Below are 18,763 nucleotides of genomic sequence, written 5' to 3'. Positions count from 1 at the left end.
GAATGACGTCCTTGTGGCCCCTGAGGCTGTCTCCAATGCCTTCGGCCGCTTTTTCGCAGAGGTTTCGAGCTCCGTTCATTACCACCCTGCCTTCCTCCCCCGCAAACAGGCAGAGGAGGCTAGGCCACCTAACTTCCGCTCCTCGAATTGTGAACGTTATAATGCCCCATTCACCATGCGGGAACTCGAAAACGCACTTGGCCGATCACGGTCCTCCGCTCCAGGGCCTGATTCTATTCATATTCAGATGCTGAAGAATCTTTCTCCTGCGGGTAAAGGTTTTCTTCTTCGTACATACAATCGCATCTGGATTGAGGGACATGTTACCGCATGCTGGCGCGAGTCTATTGTTGTCCCGATCCCTAAGCCGGGGAAGGACAAGCACTTGCCTTCCAGTTATCGACCTATCTCGCTTACCAGCTGTGTCTGTAAAGTGATGGAGCGAATGGTTAACTCTCGATTCGTTTGGCTGCTCGAGTCTCGACGCCTACTTACCAATGTACAATGTGGATTTCGTAGGCGCCGCTCTGCTGTTGACCATCTGGTTACCTTGTCGACCTTCATTATGAATAACTTCTTGCGGAAGCGCCCGACCGCGGCTGTGTTCTTTGATTTGGAGAAGGCTTACGACACCTGTTGGAGGGCGGGCATTCTCCGCACCATGCATACATGGGGCCTTCGCGGTCGCCTCCCTCTTTTTATTCGTTCCTTTTTAATGGATCGACAGTTCAGGGTACGTGTGGGTTCTGTCCTGTCAGACACCTTTCGCCAGGAGAATGGGGTGCCACAGGGCTCAGTTTTGAGCGTCGCTCTCTTCGCCATCGCGATCAATCCAATAATGGATTGCCTCCCAGCTGAAGTATCAGGCTCCCTTTTCGTGGACGATTTTACCATCTATTGCAGCGCGCAGTGTACACGTGTCCTGGAGCGCTGTCTTCAGCGTTCTCTTGACCGTCTTTCCTCCTGGAGTGTCGCCAATGGCTTCCGTTTTTCTGCCGAGAAGACGGTCTGTATTAACTTCTGGCGCTACAAAGAGTTTCTCCCACCGTCCTTACGACTCGGTCCCGTTGCTCTCCCAATCATGGAGACAACCAAATTTTTAGGCCTTACATTTGACAGGAAACTTAGCTGGTCTCCACATGTGTCATATTTGGCCGCCCGTTGTACCCGTTCTTTAAATGTCCTCCGTGTTCTCAGTGGTATGTCGTGGGGAGCGGATCGAACCGTCCTACTTCGTCTATATCGGTCGATCGTCCGCTCCAAGCTGGATTATGGGACCTTCGTATACTCCTCTGCACGGCCATCCATCTTACGCCGCCTCAACTCCATACAACATCGGGGTTTACGACTTGCGATTGGAGCATTTTATACTAGTCCCGTAGAGAGTCTTCATGCTGATGCTGGCGAATTGCCACTCACCTACCGGCGCGATATACTGCTTTGTCGGTATGCCTGTCGGCTACTGTCAATGCCCGACCATCCGTCTTATCATTCCTTTTTTGACGACTCTCTTGACCGTCAATACGGGTTGTATGTCTCTGCCCTGCTACCCCCTGGAGTTCGCTTTCGTCGCCTCCTTCAACACCTTAATTTTTCACTCCCTGCAACCTTTCGAGTGGGCGAGAGCCACACGCCACCTTGGCTCCAGGCTCAGGTCCGCGTTCACCTTGACCTCAGCTCGCTCCCAAAAGAGGTTACCCCCGGTTCGGTCTACCACTCCCGTTTTCTGGAACTTCGTTCGAAGTTCATCAACATGACTTTCACTTATACAGATGGCTCTAAGACCAATGACGGGGTCGGGTGTTCCTTTATTGTCGGGGCACAAAGTTTCAAATACCGGCTCCATGGCCATTGTTCGGTCTTCACAGCTGAGCTCTTTGCCCTCCACCAGGCTGTTCTTTACATCTGCCGCCACCGACATTCTGCTTATGTCATCTGCTCCGATTCCCTGAGCGCAATCCAGAGCCTCAAATCCGTACCCGGTTCACCCTTTTGTACACCGGATCCAACGCTCTCTTCAGCAGCTGGTGGACGTCGGTTCTCCGGTTAGCTTTATGTGGGTTCCTGGCCATGTCGGTATCCCTGGGAACGAAGCTGCAGATGCCGCGGCCAAGGCTGCGGTCCTCCAACCTCGGACAGCTTCTTGTTGTGTCCCCTCGTCCGATTTTAGCAGGGTCATTTGTCGGCGCATTTTATCGCTGTGGCATGCCGATTGGGCTGCACTTACAGACAACAAGCTTCGGGCCTTAAAACCTCTTCCCGTGGCTTGGACGTCGTCCTCACGCTCTTCTCGGCGGGAGGAGGTAGTTTTGGCCCGGTTAAGAATTGGACACTGCCAGTTCAGCCTTCGCCATCTGCTGACGGCTGCGCCGGCGCCGTTCTGCCCATGTGGGCACTTGCTGACGGTTCGACACATTTTAATGTCCTGTCCAGATTTTAACACACTGCGTCTAGATCTTAACCTGCCAAGTACTTTCGATGCCATTTTAGCGGATGACCCACGAGCAGTTGCTCGTGTTCTTCGTTTTATCAATTTGACAAACCTCTCTAAGGACATTTGATGATGCTGTTTTGTAATCCTATGCCTGTCAGTCTGTCTTTTATCGTGTTTTCCCTTTTAGTTGTTGTTGTCAACTTGTGCCTCGCGGTGCATTCTTAGAGTAGTCAGGGCGCTAATGACCATTGAAGTTGTGCGCCCTAAAACCACAAAAAAAAAAAAATCAACGGACCAGCCTTCTTGCACGACGTCTTCAAGGATGTCTCGATCGCCTCCACTCGTGGAGCATCGAAACCGGCTTCCGTTTCTCACCTAGTAAAACCGTTTGTGTCAATTTTTGGCGACGTAAGGAGTTTCTTCCGCCCTCCTTACATCTAGGTCCTGTCAACCTTCCGTTTTCAGACGTCGCTAAATTCTTGGGTCTTACGTTTGACAGAAAACTGTGCTGGACCTCCCACGTTTCCTATCTTTCGGCTCGCTGTCTGCGATCGCTTAACACCCTCCGTGTCCTGAACGGTACCTCCTGGGGAGCGGACCGAGTGGTCCTTCTCCGCCTCTATCGCGCCTTAGTGCGCTCGAAGTTGGATTATGGAAGCATAGTCTACTCCTCTGCTCGGCCGTCTATTCTTCGGCGTCTCGACTCTATCCATCACCGTGGATTACGTTTAGTGTCTGGAGCTTTTTACACTAGCCCTGTGGAAAGCCTTTATGCTGAGACTGCTGAACCTCCGCTGTCCAATCGGGGAGCAGTCCTCCTGAGTCGTTATGCTAGCCATCTGTCTTCCATGCCTGCTAATCCAGCCCATGACCTTTTTTTCGACGCCTCCTTTGATGTAGGGTATGCAGGCCGCTCCTCCTCCCTACTACCCCCGGAAGTCCGCTTCCGTCAACTGCTCCATTCTCTTTCCTGCCGCTTTCCTAAAACCTTCTTGACAACTTGGGGTACAGCACCGCCTTGGCTCCGTCCCCGGATCTGCCTGCTCCGTGACCTTTGTCGATTTCCCAAGGATGGTACCCCTACACTTGTTTATCGTCGGGCATTTGCTGCTCTATGTGCACAAATGACGGACGCCACATTTATTAAACCGACGGCTCGAAAACATCGTTAGGTGTAGGGAGTGCCTATATTGTTGGCGACACCCCAAATCGCTTTCGGCTTCCCGACCAGTGTTCGGTTCATACTGCGGAGCTTTACGCTGTTCTCCAGGCTGTCCACTACATCCGCCGCCATCAGCGGATACAGTACGTTATCTGCTCAGATTCTCTCAGCTCTCTCCTCAGTCTCCAAGCTCTTTACCCTGTGCACCCTCTGGTCCACCGGATTCAGGACTGTCTGCGCATGCTCCACCTGGGGGGCGTCTCGGTGGCGTTCCTCTGGCTCCCGGGACACGCTGGTATCTGTGGGAATGAAGCGGCCGATATAGCGGCCAAGGCTGCAGTCTCTCTTCCTCGGCCAGCTATTCAGTCGCTTCCCTTCACTGATCTACGGAGCGGTTTATGTCGCAAAGTTGCTCATTTATGGCATGCGCATTGGTCAACACTTCCCCGTAATAAATTGCGGGAAGTGAAAGCCCTTCCTTGCGCTTGGACCTCTTCCTCCCGAACGCGTCATCGGGAGGAGGTAATTTTAGCTAGACTCTGGATAGGGCACTGTCTTTTTAGCCATCGACATCTTTTAAGCGGTGATCCTCCCCCACTCTGTCCCCACTGCTCCCAGCTGTGGACGGTAAGACACCTTTTAATTGAATGCCCCTATTTTAATCCGTTACGCTCCCGTCTACAGCTACCGCCTGATCTATCGTCGATTTTAGCAGATGACACGCGCTCAGCCGACCGCGTTCTCCAGTTTATTAGTGACAGTAAAATGACGTCAGTCATTTGAACCTTTTTTTGGGGACAACCACCCCCTTTCTGTAGTGGATTTTTAAGCATTCCTTCTACTTTTAGTTTCTCCAATTTTATGACTTTGTTCCCATTGCTGCTGGTTTTCAATTTCGGTTTTTTACTGTCTTAAGTCACAGGCTGGGCGCTAATGACCATAGAAGTTTTGCGCCCTAAAACCACAAACAAAAAAAAATTCGGCTTTGTTGCGTAATCATCTCCTTTTGGCATTCCTTGGTCCCCCTCTGGGGTTTGACCTCCATTACTAAATTTCTCCTCCGTAGTGAGAAGAAGGGATCAGTTGGTAGGACATGGTCTGAGACATCAAGGGATCACCAATTTAGTACTGGAGGGCAGTGCGGAGGGTAAAAATCATAGAGGGACACCAAGAGATGAATACACCAAGCAGATTCAGAAGGATGTGGGCTGCAGTAGGTACTGGGAAATGAAGCTTGCACAGCATAGAGTAGCATGGAGAGCTGCATGAAACCAGTCTCAGGACTGAAGACAACAGCAACAACAGTGTGAGCCATTTGGGGAGGAGCACCTTACCTAGTTTCTCCGACTTGCGCCCTCCTAGTACATTCCACCTTCTCTTTCACGTCGTTGTCTGATGCTAGGGTGCATAGCCAGCACGGTAGCCAGCCCGTGTGGTGGGGTCGCTATGTACCCTTTTGGTTGAGCCCCCTGAACACAGGGATTACACTTCTGATACCTGAGCTGTGACCTCCTCATGCATGCCTTGGAGTAGTTGCTCGTCATCCTGGAGCATCGGAACTCCCGGCAATGGCCGCTGTGCCAGACTGCTGTGGCTGGGTGGCGCCCGTGAGGAGAGCCCCTGATCGGAGTGGGTTGTATCAGGGCGGGACACTATGCGAATGAAAAGCATACGGGTCCAGAACTCTGGCCGTTCTTCTGCGGTCGTCTCTCTGCGTGGAACTGATTCTTCAAGTGCTGCTTCTCTTGCCCTTTGGGCCTTCCCTTCCATGACTACCCCCTGGGAAGAGGGTCAGGCCCGTCGGCTAGGGGCGAAACCTTTCCCACGTTATCTAGTTTGCACCAGGACTGATGGAGATACTTTCACCAATACCAAACCTTTATTCTTTGTGGAACGCATTGAAGACAAGTTTGGCGAAGTGGACTCCCTGAGCAAGATGCGACCGGGTTCGTGGCTGATCAAAACTGCTTCAGCTGCCCAATCTGCGGCCCTTCGTGCCTGTACCCTTCTTGGCACAATTCCTGTGTCTATTACCCCCCCACCCCCACCAGTCTCTAAATATGGTACAAGGTGCGATTTTTCATAGGGACCTCATCCTTCAAACTGATGAACTTCGGGAAAATCTCGGACGGCGGGGTGTTCACTTTGTTCGGCGTGTTCAGAAGGGTACTAAAGACAATCGCATTGATGCTGGTGCCTTTATCCTGGCCTTTGAAGGGGATACCCTCCCTGAGAAAGTTAAGATTATGGTTTATCGATGTGATGTGGAGCCGTAAATCCCACCTCCCATGAGCTGTTTTAAGTGCTTGCATTTTGGACACATCTTCCCGATGTTCACAGGCCCCTCTGTGGTGACTGTGGACCTGTGGACGTCCACTCCATGAGGGGAGTCCCTGTGTTCCCCCTCTTGTGTGTGTAAATTGTCATTGTAGTCATTCTCCACGTTCACCAGATTGCCCAGTATATAAGAAGGAAAAGAAGATACAGGAGTATAATTCCCTCGATCGTTTAACCTACACAGAGGCCCCGTAAGAGATCTACACGTCTGTGTCCATGACATCTAGTTACGCCTTGGTTACATCTTCACCCCTTCCTCCCCCTTCCTTATCCCCATCCCGGAACCCTCTCCTCCCTCCCTCCCTCTCCTGCGGCTCCCACACCTTCTCCTATGGGCGCTGCTCCCCCTCCCCAGCCGGAGAAGTGTCCCACTCCTTTGGTGTCTGCCGGTCAAAGGCGCCTCTCCCGTATGCCCCTTCCCAGCACCTTCCAGGCCAAAGGTCTGCTGCCACGCGACGACCGCGAGAGCCGCGGTCTGTCGGCCCCCAGGTCGCCCGGTCTCTTCCTGTTCTTGATCTTGCTGCAGCTGGCTCCTTTATGCCACATAGCCCTCCTCGATCTCAGCCTCAAAAGAAGAATAAACATAAGTCCCGGGACAAAGAGCCTCTGGTGTCACCAGAGGTCCCTTCCCCGACTTTACAACCGAATTCTGACCTGTCGTTCATGGATGTCGCCCCCTCCTTGTCGGTGACGGGTGGGGACCCGGCGGTATGACTGGCTTTAGCGTGTTCAGCCCCCATTTAAATCATCGTTCTGTAGTTCTCCAATGGAATTGTAATGGATACTATCGTCACCTTCCGGAATTGAAATCCCTTCCTTTGTCTTACTGTGCAGCTTGGGTGGTTCTCCAGGAATCTCATTTTACTGATTCTCACTCACAGACCCTCCGTGGGTTCCGTGTTTTCTGTCGAAATCGGGTCGGACCTCTGTGGGCTTCTGGAGGAGTTTGCACGTTGGTCCGTACAGACATTGCTAGCACGTGGATTCCTCTTCAAACTACATTGGAAGTGGTTGCTGTTAGGGTCCACCTAGGCTCTGCTGTCACAGTTTGCAATCTTTACCTCCCTCCTGACAGGACTCTTAAACCTGCTGCCTTAACTGCCCTTCTTCAGCAACTTCCTCCTCCCTTACTCCTCCTTGGGGGATTTTCATGCTCATCATCCCTTGTGGGGCAGTGCCTTTTCATCTAGACGAGGTCTTTTTATAGACCAGTTTATTGCAGACCACGACTTATGCCTTCTTAATGATGGCTCCCCTACTCATTTCAGTGCCGGTCATGGTACCTTTTCTGCCATTTCTTTCTTTCTTCTCCCTCTCTCCTCCCTTCATTACACTGGTCGCCACACGAAGACCTTTGTGATAGCGACCATTTCCCGTTGATTATCTCGCTCCCTTCCCGCTCCCCGATGGACGGATTACCTCGTTGGTCTTTCCAACGCGCCGATTGGCCTCTATATACTGCACAGGTCGTTTTTTCTCCCTCTTCGTCGGGTTGTATTGATGACTTCCTACGTGACGTGTCTGATGAGATTGTTCGCGCTGCTAACCTTGCTGTTCCGCGCTCATCTGGACCTTCTCGTCGCCGGCAAGTCCCATGGTGGAGTACGGCCATTGCCATTGCCATTGCCATCAGTGATCGCCGTCGAGCTTTGCAACACTTCAAGAGGCACCCATCCATAGCCAGCCTTACTACCTTTAAACGCCTCCACGCTATAGTCCGTTATTTAATCATAGCAAGTGGATATGTTGGGAACGATTCGTTTCTTCCCTTGGTTCTACTGTCCCTCTGTCATGGGTATGGGCTACACTTCGCTCTCTCTCCAAGGTTGCCATCGGTAGTCCACCCTCCCAGGCCTTCACCTCCCAGATGGCCTTTGTACGGACCCATTAGTTCTTGCAGAACATCTTGCGACCCATTTTGCAGTGGCCTGAGCATCAGCCTCCTATCCAGCTGCTTTCCTTCACCAGAAACAGCGGGCTGAAGCTTCCACCTTATGTCTTACCCCTTGTGAGTCAGAATCTTACAACGAACCTTTTACTGAATGGGAGTTTCTTTCTGCTCAATCTTCTTCTCATGATACGGCCCCTGGCCCAGATTTCATTCATAACCAACTGTTTCAACATCTCAGTGCTCCACAACGGCAACATCTTCTTCGGGTGTTTAACCGTATCTGGCTCTAGGGTGACTTCCCTTCTGAGTGGAGGGATAGCATTGTGGTTCCTGTCCTTAAGCCTGGTAAGAACCCCCTATCTGTTGACAGCTATCGGCCAATTAGTTTGACCAGTGTTGTTTGTAAGTTACTTGAACGGATAGTAGCCCGTTGGCTCAATTAGGTCCTCAAATATCGGGATCTATTGTCCCCTTACCAGTGTGGCTTTCAAGAGGGACAGTCTCCAATCGATCATTTCCTTCGCTTGGAATCCGCAGTTCGGCAGGCTTTTTCCCAGCGCTGCCATTTGGTTGCAGTGTTTTTTGACCTTCGCGAGGCCCATGACATGGCCTGGCGCCATCACATCTTACTTACCCTTCATCAGTGGGGTCTTCGGGGACCACTCCCGATTTTTATCCGCCAGTTCCTGATCCATCGGTCATTCAGTGTTCGAGTTGGTACTGTTTTTAGTTCTCCACGGACCCAGGAGACGGGCATCCCACAGGGATCTGTCTTGAGTGTCCTTTTCCTCATTGTTATCGATGGACTTGTGGCTTCTGTCGGTCCTTTGGTCGCCCCTGCCCTGTATGTGGATGATTTCTGCAGCTGGGTTAGTTCCTCTTCGATGGCATCTGCAGAGCGGCAGCTCCAGTGAGCTATACGGCGTGCCTCTCCATGGACCCTCTCACATGGGTTTCAATTCTCTCCTTTAAAATCGCGGGTGGTCCACTTCTGTCGCTGTACTACGATCCACTCTGATACAGAGCTCTATCCAATGACAAACGATTGCCTGTGGTCCCACCATATCAGACATCTGAAGGTAGGATGTTTTCGTAAACTCAATGTCCTTCGCTTCCTTGCCCACTCCTCTTGGGGTGTGGACCGTTCCCTCCTTCTCTGACTTTATTGTGCTCTAGTTCTGTCTCGCTTGGACTATGGTTGTCAAGTTTATGGTTCAGCTGCTCCTTCCACACTGCATGTGCTGGATCCAGTCCACCATCGTGGTACCTGTTTGGCCATCGGTGCCTTCCCTACTAGCCCTGTTGATAGTCTCCTGGTTGAAGCTGGGACCCCCCCCCCCTTTCTGTTCGGCGGTCCCAGCTTCTGGTGTCTTATGCACTCGCTATCCGTTCCTCTCCCACTCATCCTTCCTATTCTATCCTGTTCCCAGACCATGGACGTCGCCCACCCGACTCCCGCCCTCGGGCGTGTTTACCGGTTGGGCTCCGCCTTGCGTCTCAATGCCGTGATTTTCAGCTTCCTTCTTTGTCCTGCCTTCCTCGCTCCCTCCCCTCCACCCCTCCCCTTGGTTAGTTCCTCGGCCTCGAATTTGGATGGATCTCCGCCGAGGTCCAAAAGATTCCATTCCCCCGGTGTTTTTCCGTTTCTTTTTCCGCCAAATTTTATGGGAGTTTCGGGATGCTGTTGTTTCTTACACTGATGGCTCTAAATCTGCTGATCATGTGAGGTATGCCTTCACGTCCTCTGACGGAACGGAAAATCATCTGCTGCCACCTACATGTGGGTTGTTTACTGCGGAATTGATGACAATTTCCCAGGCCTTTACCTTCATTAAACAGTCCCAACACAACCGCGTTTTGTTACGTACGGACTCGATGAGTGGCCTTCTTGCTATTGACCGGTGTGTTTCGCGCCATCCCTTGGTCTCTGCCATCCATGACCATCTCGCTGATATTCACCGTGCTGCTTGTTCCATTCACTTCCTTTGGGTCCCTGGCCATATGGGTATCCCAGGTAATGAGCTCGCTGATCGTTTGGCTGGGGGAGCAGTCACTTGCCCCCGTTTTCTGTAACCTCTCATGCAGCGGATTTACGGCTTCACCTCAAATCCCACTTCGCACAGTCATGGGCCAATTCTTGGGAGGCTACTCCCCTGTCTAATAAACTTCGTGCGATTTAGGTGACACCAGGCCCGTGGCGTTCTTCCTTTCGCCTCTCCCGAAAGGACTCGACCACACTGTGTCGTCTCCGCATTGGCCATACCAGGCTGACCCATAGTTTTCTTTTGCATGATGAGCCACCCACACTTTGTGGTTGTGGACCCTTTCAGTCAGTAGCCCACATTTTGGTTGAATGCCCCCTTCTTTGGCTCTGCGTGCTAAGTCCAGACTCCCCCACACTTTACCTTTGATGTTGGCTGACGATTCCTGGATGGTCTCTCTGGTTCTCGGTTTCCTTCGGGAAAGTGGTTTTTATTCTCAGTTTTAAGGTTTTTAATCTCTCTGGTATTGGGGCAGGGCGGTGAGTGTTTGGGTGTCTCCCACTGTAAGCAGTGTTCGGAGATTCCCGATTCACCTCCCTGACCGAAATCCTCTTTTCTTCCCCTTTTACTCTGGTTTTACCTTTTTTAAGGATTGGTTAGTCTCCTTTTCCCATACGTACTTCTACATTCCAGCGGTTGTACCTTTTACGTCACAGGTGGTCTTGCCTATGATGCTTCAGCATAGCGTAGGGTTCGTTCTCTTGCTGACTTCCCTCGTTTTGTTTTTGCCATTGACAACATGACTGCCCCTTTACGATTTTAGCCTTTTCCCTTTTATTGTTCTGACTTTCCTGAGATGTCACATTGGCGGAATGGACCACATTTGAAACAAGGGACTGATGACCTTGCTGTTTGATCCCTTAAACCTCAAACAACCAACCAACCAACCAACCGATTCCTTTCTCCCCCCTCACCTTTTTGTGCTCTTAGCCCCCCTTGTGCAAGATGCTAAGTGGTTTTTCTCTTTTCTTTTACCTGTTTTGGTACAACTACTGTCATGACGTTTTAAACTTTGACTTGCTTATTTAGTTTTAGCAGCCTAGTCACCATTGTTTTCGATTCTTACCTATGAAATGTTTCTCTCGTAGTGAGGAGGGACGGGTGGCCCCGTTGTTTAGCCCCTTAAACACACAACCATCGACGACAACATTGTACCGTCAAAGGGAAAGTGTATCATCTCGACTGAGGATATTATGCGTGACATGACTCCGAGACTTTGGTTATAGTAGCATTGTTTGTAAAGGCATTTGCTGATTAGATCCATAAGTTAGTTTTATGTGGGATCGGTTCAAAGTACTTGGTTTCTAGACCATTTCCTGAAACCCGAGTCTTGGGTTGTCAGTGTGCACGCACGAAGATACGCTGTAAAATAGGAATCAGTCAGGAAAATGCTTTATACCGGCTTTCATTCGCGGAGCTCCGTCTGAATGCGGCTTCGGGAAACGTAATTCTCATTGATCAGAAGGTGTTTTCCAGCAGCTACGACGATCGAAGAATAGTTTACAGACCGCTACGGACTAGACATCGTGAAGAATACGTAGGAACGACAAGGAGTTGGTGGCTATCTGTCTCAAGCTAGGGATGGGTTTCTGGGAAGGTGCTAAGAGTGATTCAGAATTGAGGGAACTGTAGAAAAATATATTGACGTAATTGATACTGTCTTCAATGGAAATACTAAACAGTGAACGAGAATTCACATTACGAGATCATCATTGTCTTTTTGCATAAACCACATTCGTTCGGCAACAGCTGTCCAACATGGGCATTAACGTTATGGACTCTCAACGACACTAGCTGCCGATTCGAATCGCATGGAAAAACTGTGTGCTGAGGTATCTTAATCACTGTCAGATAACTAAGATACCAATTGGCTACAGCTAATGCCCATTGAGACTGCATTCTTGAAGCCTGGGATGAAGTAGACATCTATGACTATCCTCCAAAAACAATGCAAAAGATATCTTCTAATATTTACTCACCTTTAATTTCCACTCCCACCTCTTTCTCTTACACTCTCGTCTCACTTGCCTGTCACTCCATCCTCCGAAGATTAATAAAAAAATATTTTCGTTGAAATTATATTTTCTTGTAATGTCTGCCTCACGTCTCACTTTTTTCCTTACTATCCTCTATCAATCCTACCGGTACCTATGAAATAGTTCTTTTAAATCCCCATTTGGTTACTGATTCTTCGTTCTGAAAATATCCTTTCCGTTCCCATTTTCTCTCTCCCCTCTAAGTTAAAAGACACTGTGACATACTTTCCTAAACGATCTTTTATTCACGTGTCTTTTATTTTGCTCTTCTACCCTCCAGCCTGTTCCTTTTCATTCAATCGTAATGATTTTGCTACAGATCTTTCTTGACGTTCGCCATCTGAGAACAGAACAGAGTGGGAGGAGGGTAGAAAATAGTGATACTCGATATACCCTCTACCACACAACGTCTAGAGACTTAATGAGTACCTCTGTAGGTGTAGAGGTGCTCTTACGTGTCTCGTGAGAAATTTCTGCTCAGCAGAAGGCGCGCCGATGAAAGTTTAGACACTGATGCAATGATGGAAACTAATTATTATTTCAGTCTAATTTGGTGGGGGAATTGACTGACAAATGTACTAGCAACTTTCCACGTGTATGACATCGCGATGCAGCTATCGAAATAACTGTGCTTCCTCTCTTCATTGGCAACGTAATTGAGTTAAATTACTGTATGGGCCTGTATCGACAGTTCCTCTACAGGTGCAAACAAGGGCCAAATGACGAACACAGTCTCTAGTCTCTGTTCTCCGCCACGTACCACTCCATGGCCCGCAAATTATATACATAGATGTGAAAGTAAGTGTAAATGCGGTAAAATCACAGTTACTTATGACAATTTTTACAGTGTGACGTGTTTTGCCCGTATTTCAGTTCTGGGAAACGATATCTGAAGAGCATGGCATAGACTCCAATGGTGTCTACGTCGGTAACTCCGACCTGCAGCTGGAGCGAATCACTGTTTACTACAATGAGGCCTCAGGTGAGTTTTTAGATTTTTTAGCAGCCGATACCAGGTATAGCACAATGAAAATTATAAATTCTTCGATGTAACGAGGGGGCAGCATGTGTGGGGATATATCAGTAACTCCAGGGTTTCAGAATACATACGGAAAATATCCACTTCAGTGGATAGAGAATCTCTCGAAGGTTTTAGCACGCCCTACAGGGGCTCAATGAGGGCACTGTTTGTGACGTGGAACCATCAATACGTGCATGAAATTGACGTCGGCGCTGCTTTTGCTGGAAAGGCGAAAAGACGGCAAATCACTTTGCTTATCTGCAGGCGAGATCTAATTCGATGTGGCAGTATAGAGCTGATTCAGGGTGACAATTATTGAACTATATGAAAAAATTATTAGAAACTACGGCATGCACACTTTATTCAACGTATACGTGTCACTACAGATATTCGGATCTAAGGTGTTATATGTCCGATATGCCTGCCATCATTGGCGATGATGCGGCTCAGACGAATAGCGAAATTCTGCATGACCCGCTGACGTGTCGGAACATCGATGCTGTCGATGACCGACCTCCTGAATGAATGACTGTTTTCAGCTCAGTAAAGGTTTCGGAATTATTGCTGTAAATCTTGTGTTGAATACAATCCCACAAAAAGAAGTCACTTGTGTTCAGATCCGGAGCATACGGCGGCCAATCTAGGCCCATGCCAGTGGCCTCTGGGTACCCCAGAGCCAGACTGCGGTGCCCAAAGTGCTCCTCCAGGACATCAAACACTCTACTGCTTTGATGGGGTCAAGCTCAGTCTTGCACGATCCACATCTTGTCGAAATCAGGATCACTTTGGGTAATGGGGACGAAATCATCTTGTAAAACCTTCACGTACCGTTCGGTAGTCGCCGTGCCATCAAGAAATATCGCACAGATTATTCCGTGACTGGACATTGCACACCACACAGGCACCCGTTAAAGGTAAAGAGACCTCCCAATCGCGAAATGCGGATTGTCAGTCCCCCAAATGAGCCAATTTTGCTTATTGACGAACCCATCCAAATGAAAGTGGGCTTCGTCTCTAAACCAGACCATCCTAAATCCCATCATGCCCCATGTACAATCGTGCAGTTTTAACGTCCTGGCGTAAACTGTTGAGAAGTTATGACGATTGCATTTCATATAGTTCAATAAATGACATCCTGCATTTGTCTAAATGTGCTGACAGGCCTGCCTGCTGTATCCTCTAGAGTCCTGATTGTTGTTCCAAGGGCCGGCTGGAGTGGCCGAGCGGTTAAAGGCGCTACAGCCTGGAACCGCACAACCGCTACGGTCGCAGGTTCGAATCCTGCCTCGGGCATGGATGTGTGTGATGTCCTTAGGTTAGTTAGGTTTAAGTAGTTCTAAGTTCTAGGGGACTTACGACCACAGCAGTTGAGCCCCATAGTGCTCAGAGCCATTTGTTGTTCCAAGGTTTGATTTTATTGAAGCTGATATTCACAATTGATAAGGACACAAATAAGACAAAAATAAGGAGGAAAAATTTTATTTTCATTTTTCCATACTTTTAAGGTTTTCTCAGTTGGTATCATAGATCGAAGATCGCTGTGGATGGAGACATCTGTATGAAGTTTCAACTGCGTAAGGATGAATGAGGAAATGAGGTCAAGACACTAAGCAATGAGTAAAATGATTAATGAATCATATGTGATACCCGCGGCCTAAGTTAATACAAAGAAATACATATGAGCGTTAAAACAAAATTTTTAACATATAAAATAATCCTATTTTTGAAACTTCCTGGCAGATTAAAGCTGGGTGCCGGACCGAGACTCGAACTCGGGACCTTTGCCTTTCGCGGGCAAGTGCTCTAGCTCTAGGATTCTGTGAATCCTATTTTTGTCTGAAAAACGTAACATAGGTTCAAATTCAATTCTTGTGAAAAAAAAAACAATTTCTTTCAGACGTAAAGCACAGGAACATTTGACATGTGCTACATCGTACAAACTTTAGACCTCTACAACCCTCTAATCAGCATTTTGATCTATTTTCCTATGTTGTTCATCTGAGGCATGTGCTTAGCATTTGATACCCTGAATGAATGGCAGAGATGGTAAAGTTTTTGGTACTCTTGCACGTTTTGCTGGTAGACCTTCATCACCACCACCCTCATCATAATCATCGATTGAGTCTGATCTTTGCTCTTGCTGACAAACTGTAGAAAATAAGACTTTGTGCAAACAGCAAGCTTGAAAGCTTAATATTGCATGATGTCCGTTCTCATAAATTTATTACTTTGCGTTGTTTGGCTATATTCTAGCCAAACTGCTGCAACAGCAAAATCTATGAAGTTGTGGATCACGTGTACTGTCCATTTGTCAGTTCTGCTTGTCATTGGGTATTTTCCCTCCAATATCAAGGTTGTCAGATACTAGAATTTTTCCAAACACGATATCTTTACCCTTTCTTGGTATATCAAAAAGTAGTATACCGTTAGATGTAGATAGCACAGCGTTCTTAAAGCCAACTGGGTGAGGTTTAACCCTTACATACTGTCTCTTTCTTACTTGACCTGTAAACTGTATCATCTGCTCATCTATACGTGCATGAATTGGTCGGGTATGATTTCGAAATGCGTTTCTTAGTCGGTCAAGGAGTCGTCGTATCTTCCAATAACTGCCAATTTGTTTGATTTCCTCTGATACAGCATTATCATTAACTAGTTTGAGATTATTTCTTACCAGGTAAAACATGTCCCTGATAATTGTATCTGCAATCAATGGATGTGTTCTCCTTTCCCAAGACATTCTCAATCTAGGGAACCCCAGTAATGCAATCAGCGTACTAACCACTCAAAACTTTAATTCTGCTCCAGTACCGTTCATTGACTCTACTGTTAGTGTAATATGACGTAAATTTATTTAATAAGCCATATCATCAAATAATCTTTGGTCAATATATTGCGTGAAATATTCAAATGGTGACTTCACAGTTGGAATTTCAGGTGATGCAAATTCTGGTACTTCAGGATTAAACCTAGAAATTAAAGTAAAATAACGTAGTCTTTTCAAACTATACGTTAAATATGACATAAAAATTTGTATCTAGCAACTAATTACTCTGTCATGTCTCTCCATTTTGCACCTCTGTTGAATCTCACTCAAAGGTACTCCATTGTTATCTGATTCGGATGATGACTCATCAGCTGCTGGAGTTAGTGATCTGACAGCTATATCACGCTCATCTTCAGACAAATCAAAGTGAGAAATATTTGGATCTTCGACTGCCAAAAGTTCATCAGTTAGGTCTACAGCAAGGAAAATTGGGATTACTGGGTTCATTATTTTCATTAAAGTAACACAATAAATACCCAATATATTTACATGTAAGAGAAACACACAATTTAATACAGGATAACGACAGCAAAGAGAACAACATTTAGCAAAAAATGAAGATACAAACACACGCGCCACCATAAGCAAGTAAACAATGGCAGGAGATCTATAGTAATAGTCCCGAGGTATCAGGGATGATACCTGCAATTAAGGAGAACATTTTGTTCATGAAGAGTAGTTTCTTGGTAGTGATATTTATTTACAGGTTAAATGAAACCATTTGCGAATAAAAGTATCCTTCTAAATGTGTGAAATTGCAAAAGATAAGAATACTTACCTTTTTTAATTCCCGACATGCTGCATGCCATTGTAACACTCACTTTCCTGATGCTGCTACTGCTGCTGCCACTGCTGCTGCCACCTGTTGATGGCGTGAAGAAGTTTAAACAAATGACGAACAGCATGAGCTGAATGTATACCCTGTGATACCGGCAGGAGCTCTCGCTAAAGCGGTCGAAAAAAAGAATAAAAATATATTTTAGACTATAGGCATCTCCCATACCTACGGACGCTAGAGGATATAGGAAGGTGAGTATTGGGCCAGGGCCAGCTGAATAGACAATCTGCACTAATAGTGGAACAGACAGTTCAAAGACAAGATCACAATGCAACCCATCGATACATCTAAGGCAATCGTATGTGGTGAATTCGACGTCACGATACAAGCTAATACCTATAACGAGTCAAGGTAAGGATGCCCTTTGTGCCATTCATGTATGTAGGCCAGTTCTACGACCTAACTAATGGTGTGAAAATAGTCATCCATCACACTGAACATACGAAGACAGAGTTGATCATCCTTCCATTGATCTAGGCCAGTAGCCCCCCTGCGGGTCCGGGGTAAGAATAGGCCCGAGGTATTCCTGCCTGTCGTACGAGGCGACTAAAAGGAGTTCAACCGTTTCGGCCTTCCATGTGATGGTCCCCCTTGGGGTTTGACCTCCATTTTTCTAAATTTCTACAGAAGTACGAGCCTTTTGGGGAAGGACACCTTACGTGGTGTACCACTGGTCCTAAGTGCACTCAGACCTTGGCACTCAGCATTGCACCGGCGTTGTAACCATACCCACTATTGTTCAAATTGGGCCTAAACGCCTTTTGGGTTGTCCCAGTTACGCCCATAGTGCGTCTCCATCTGCACCAGCGATCATGATGGACTTTCCATGGCACCAGAAATCCAGCACGGTAGCCAGCCCGTTGTGGTGGGGTCGTCATGTACCCTCTAGGTTGTAGCCCCCTGACAACACAGGGATCGTACTGCCGATACCTGAGCTGCACCCTCCCCACGTCGGCCAAGGAGTAGATGCCCGTCTCCTTGGGGCATCAGGACTCCCGGCAATGGTCATCCTGCCAGGTGGCCCTTGCTGCGGCTGGGTGGCGCCCGTGGGGAGAGCCCCTGGTCGGAGTGGGTGGTATCGGGGCGGACGTTTCGCAGATGAAACGTCACCACGTATCGGGTCGCTCTGCGGCCGAGTCTTTTAAAAGAAAAAGTACCGTTTCTGGTTCTGGTTCTCCTGCCCCTTCCCCCTTGGCCACTCCATGGGAGGAGGGACAGGCCCGCCGGCTTGGAGCGAAGTACTTCCCCCGCTATTTAGTCTGTTCTCGGACCGATGGGGGGACATTCGCCACCTCCAAGCCCATGTTCTTTGTTCAGCACATTGAGGACATCTTCGGGGAAATCGAGGCTCTCAGCAAGATGCGTTCAGGGTCCGTACTTATCAAGACCACGTCCGCCACACAGTCGGCGGCGCTCCAGGCGTGCGACCGCCTAGGGGACATCCCAGTCTCCATTGTCCCACATCTGGCACTCAATAGGACGCAGGGGGTTATTTTTCATCGTGACCTCCTGCTACAATCTGATGAGGAGCTCAGGGCCAACCTGGAGCGCCGAGGCGTGCATTTCGTCCGGCGAGTCCAGCGCGGCCCCAAAGACCGTCGCATCGACACTGGGGCCTTTATCCTCGCCTTCGAGGGGGACGTTCTCCCAGAGAAGGTAAAGGTAATGTGCTACCGGTGTGACGTGCGACCCTACGTTCCGCCTCCTATGCGCTGTTTTCGGTGTTTGCGCTTTGGGCACATGTCGTCACGGTGTGAGGCTGAGCCCCTCTGTGGCGATTGTGGCCGTCCTCTTCGTGAGGAACATACATGCACCCCACCACCTCGGTGCGTTAATTGTCCTGGCGTCCACTCGCCTAGATCCTCAGACTGCCCCGCATATCAGAAGGAGAAGAAGATACAAGAAATCAAAACTTTGGATCGGCTGTCTTATTCTGAGGCCAGGAAGAAGTACGACCGCCTCCATCCCGTGCCATTGACCACTTCATTTGCCTCAGTTGTGTCCACTCCTTCCGCGGTATCCTCACCCCTCTCCTATCCCCCCTCCGCCTCCTCCGCCCATCAGGGGGCTCTGCCTCCGCCTCCCAAATCCCTCCCTTCCAAATCCTCCTCCCCCGTGGCCCCCACCCCCTCTGCCCCAGGGGCCATCCTTCCTCCTCCTTCCCCCCACACGCCA

The 18,763-nt window shown here is 48.7% G+C and overlaps 1 protein-coding gene across 1 annotated transcript in view; it reads left to right on the top strand.

The window, feature by feature from the left end:
* LOC126184087 (tubulin beta chain-like) overlaps positions 1-18,763 on the top strand; it is a 124,016-nt gene that overhangs the window by 21,950 nt on the left and 83,303 nt on the right. Inside the window, exon 2 of the mRNA XM_049926443.1 lies at positions 12,776-12,884. Coding sequence (XP_049782400.1) covers positions 12,776-12,884 — 109 coding nt within the window. The remainder of the gene's footprint in view (positions 1-12,775; positions 12,885-18,763) is intronic.

The sequence above is a fragment of the Schistocerca cancellata genome, chromosome 4 (genome assembly GCF_023864275.1).
Source record: "Schistocerca cancellata isolate TAMUIC-IGC-003103 chromosome 4, iqSchCanc2.1, whole genome shotgun sequence".
In the NCBI taxonomy this organism is placed as follows: Eukaryota; Metazoa; Arthropoda; class Insecta; order Orthoptera; family Acrididae; genus Schistocerca; species Schistocerca cancellata.
Note: the sequence above shows the minus strand (reverse complement) of the source record. Positions and strands in the feature narration are given on the sequence as shown.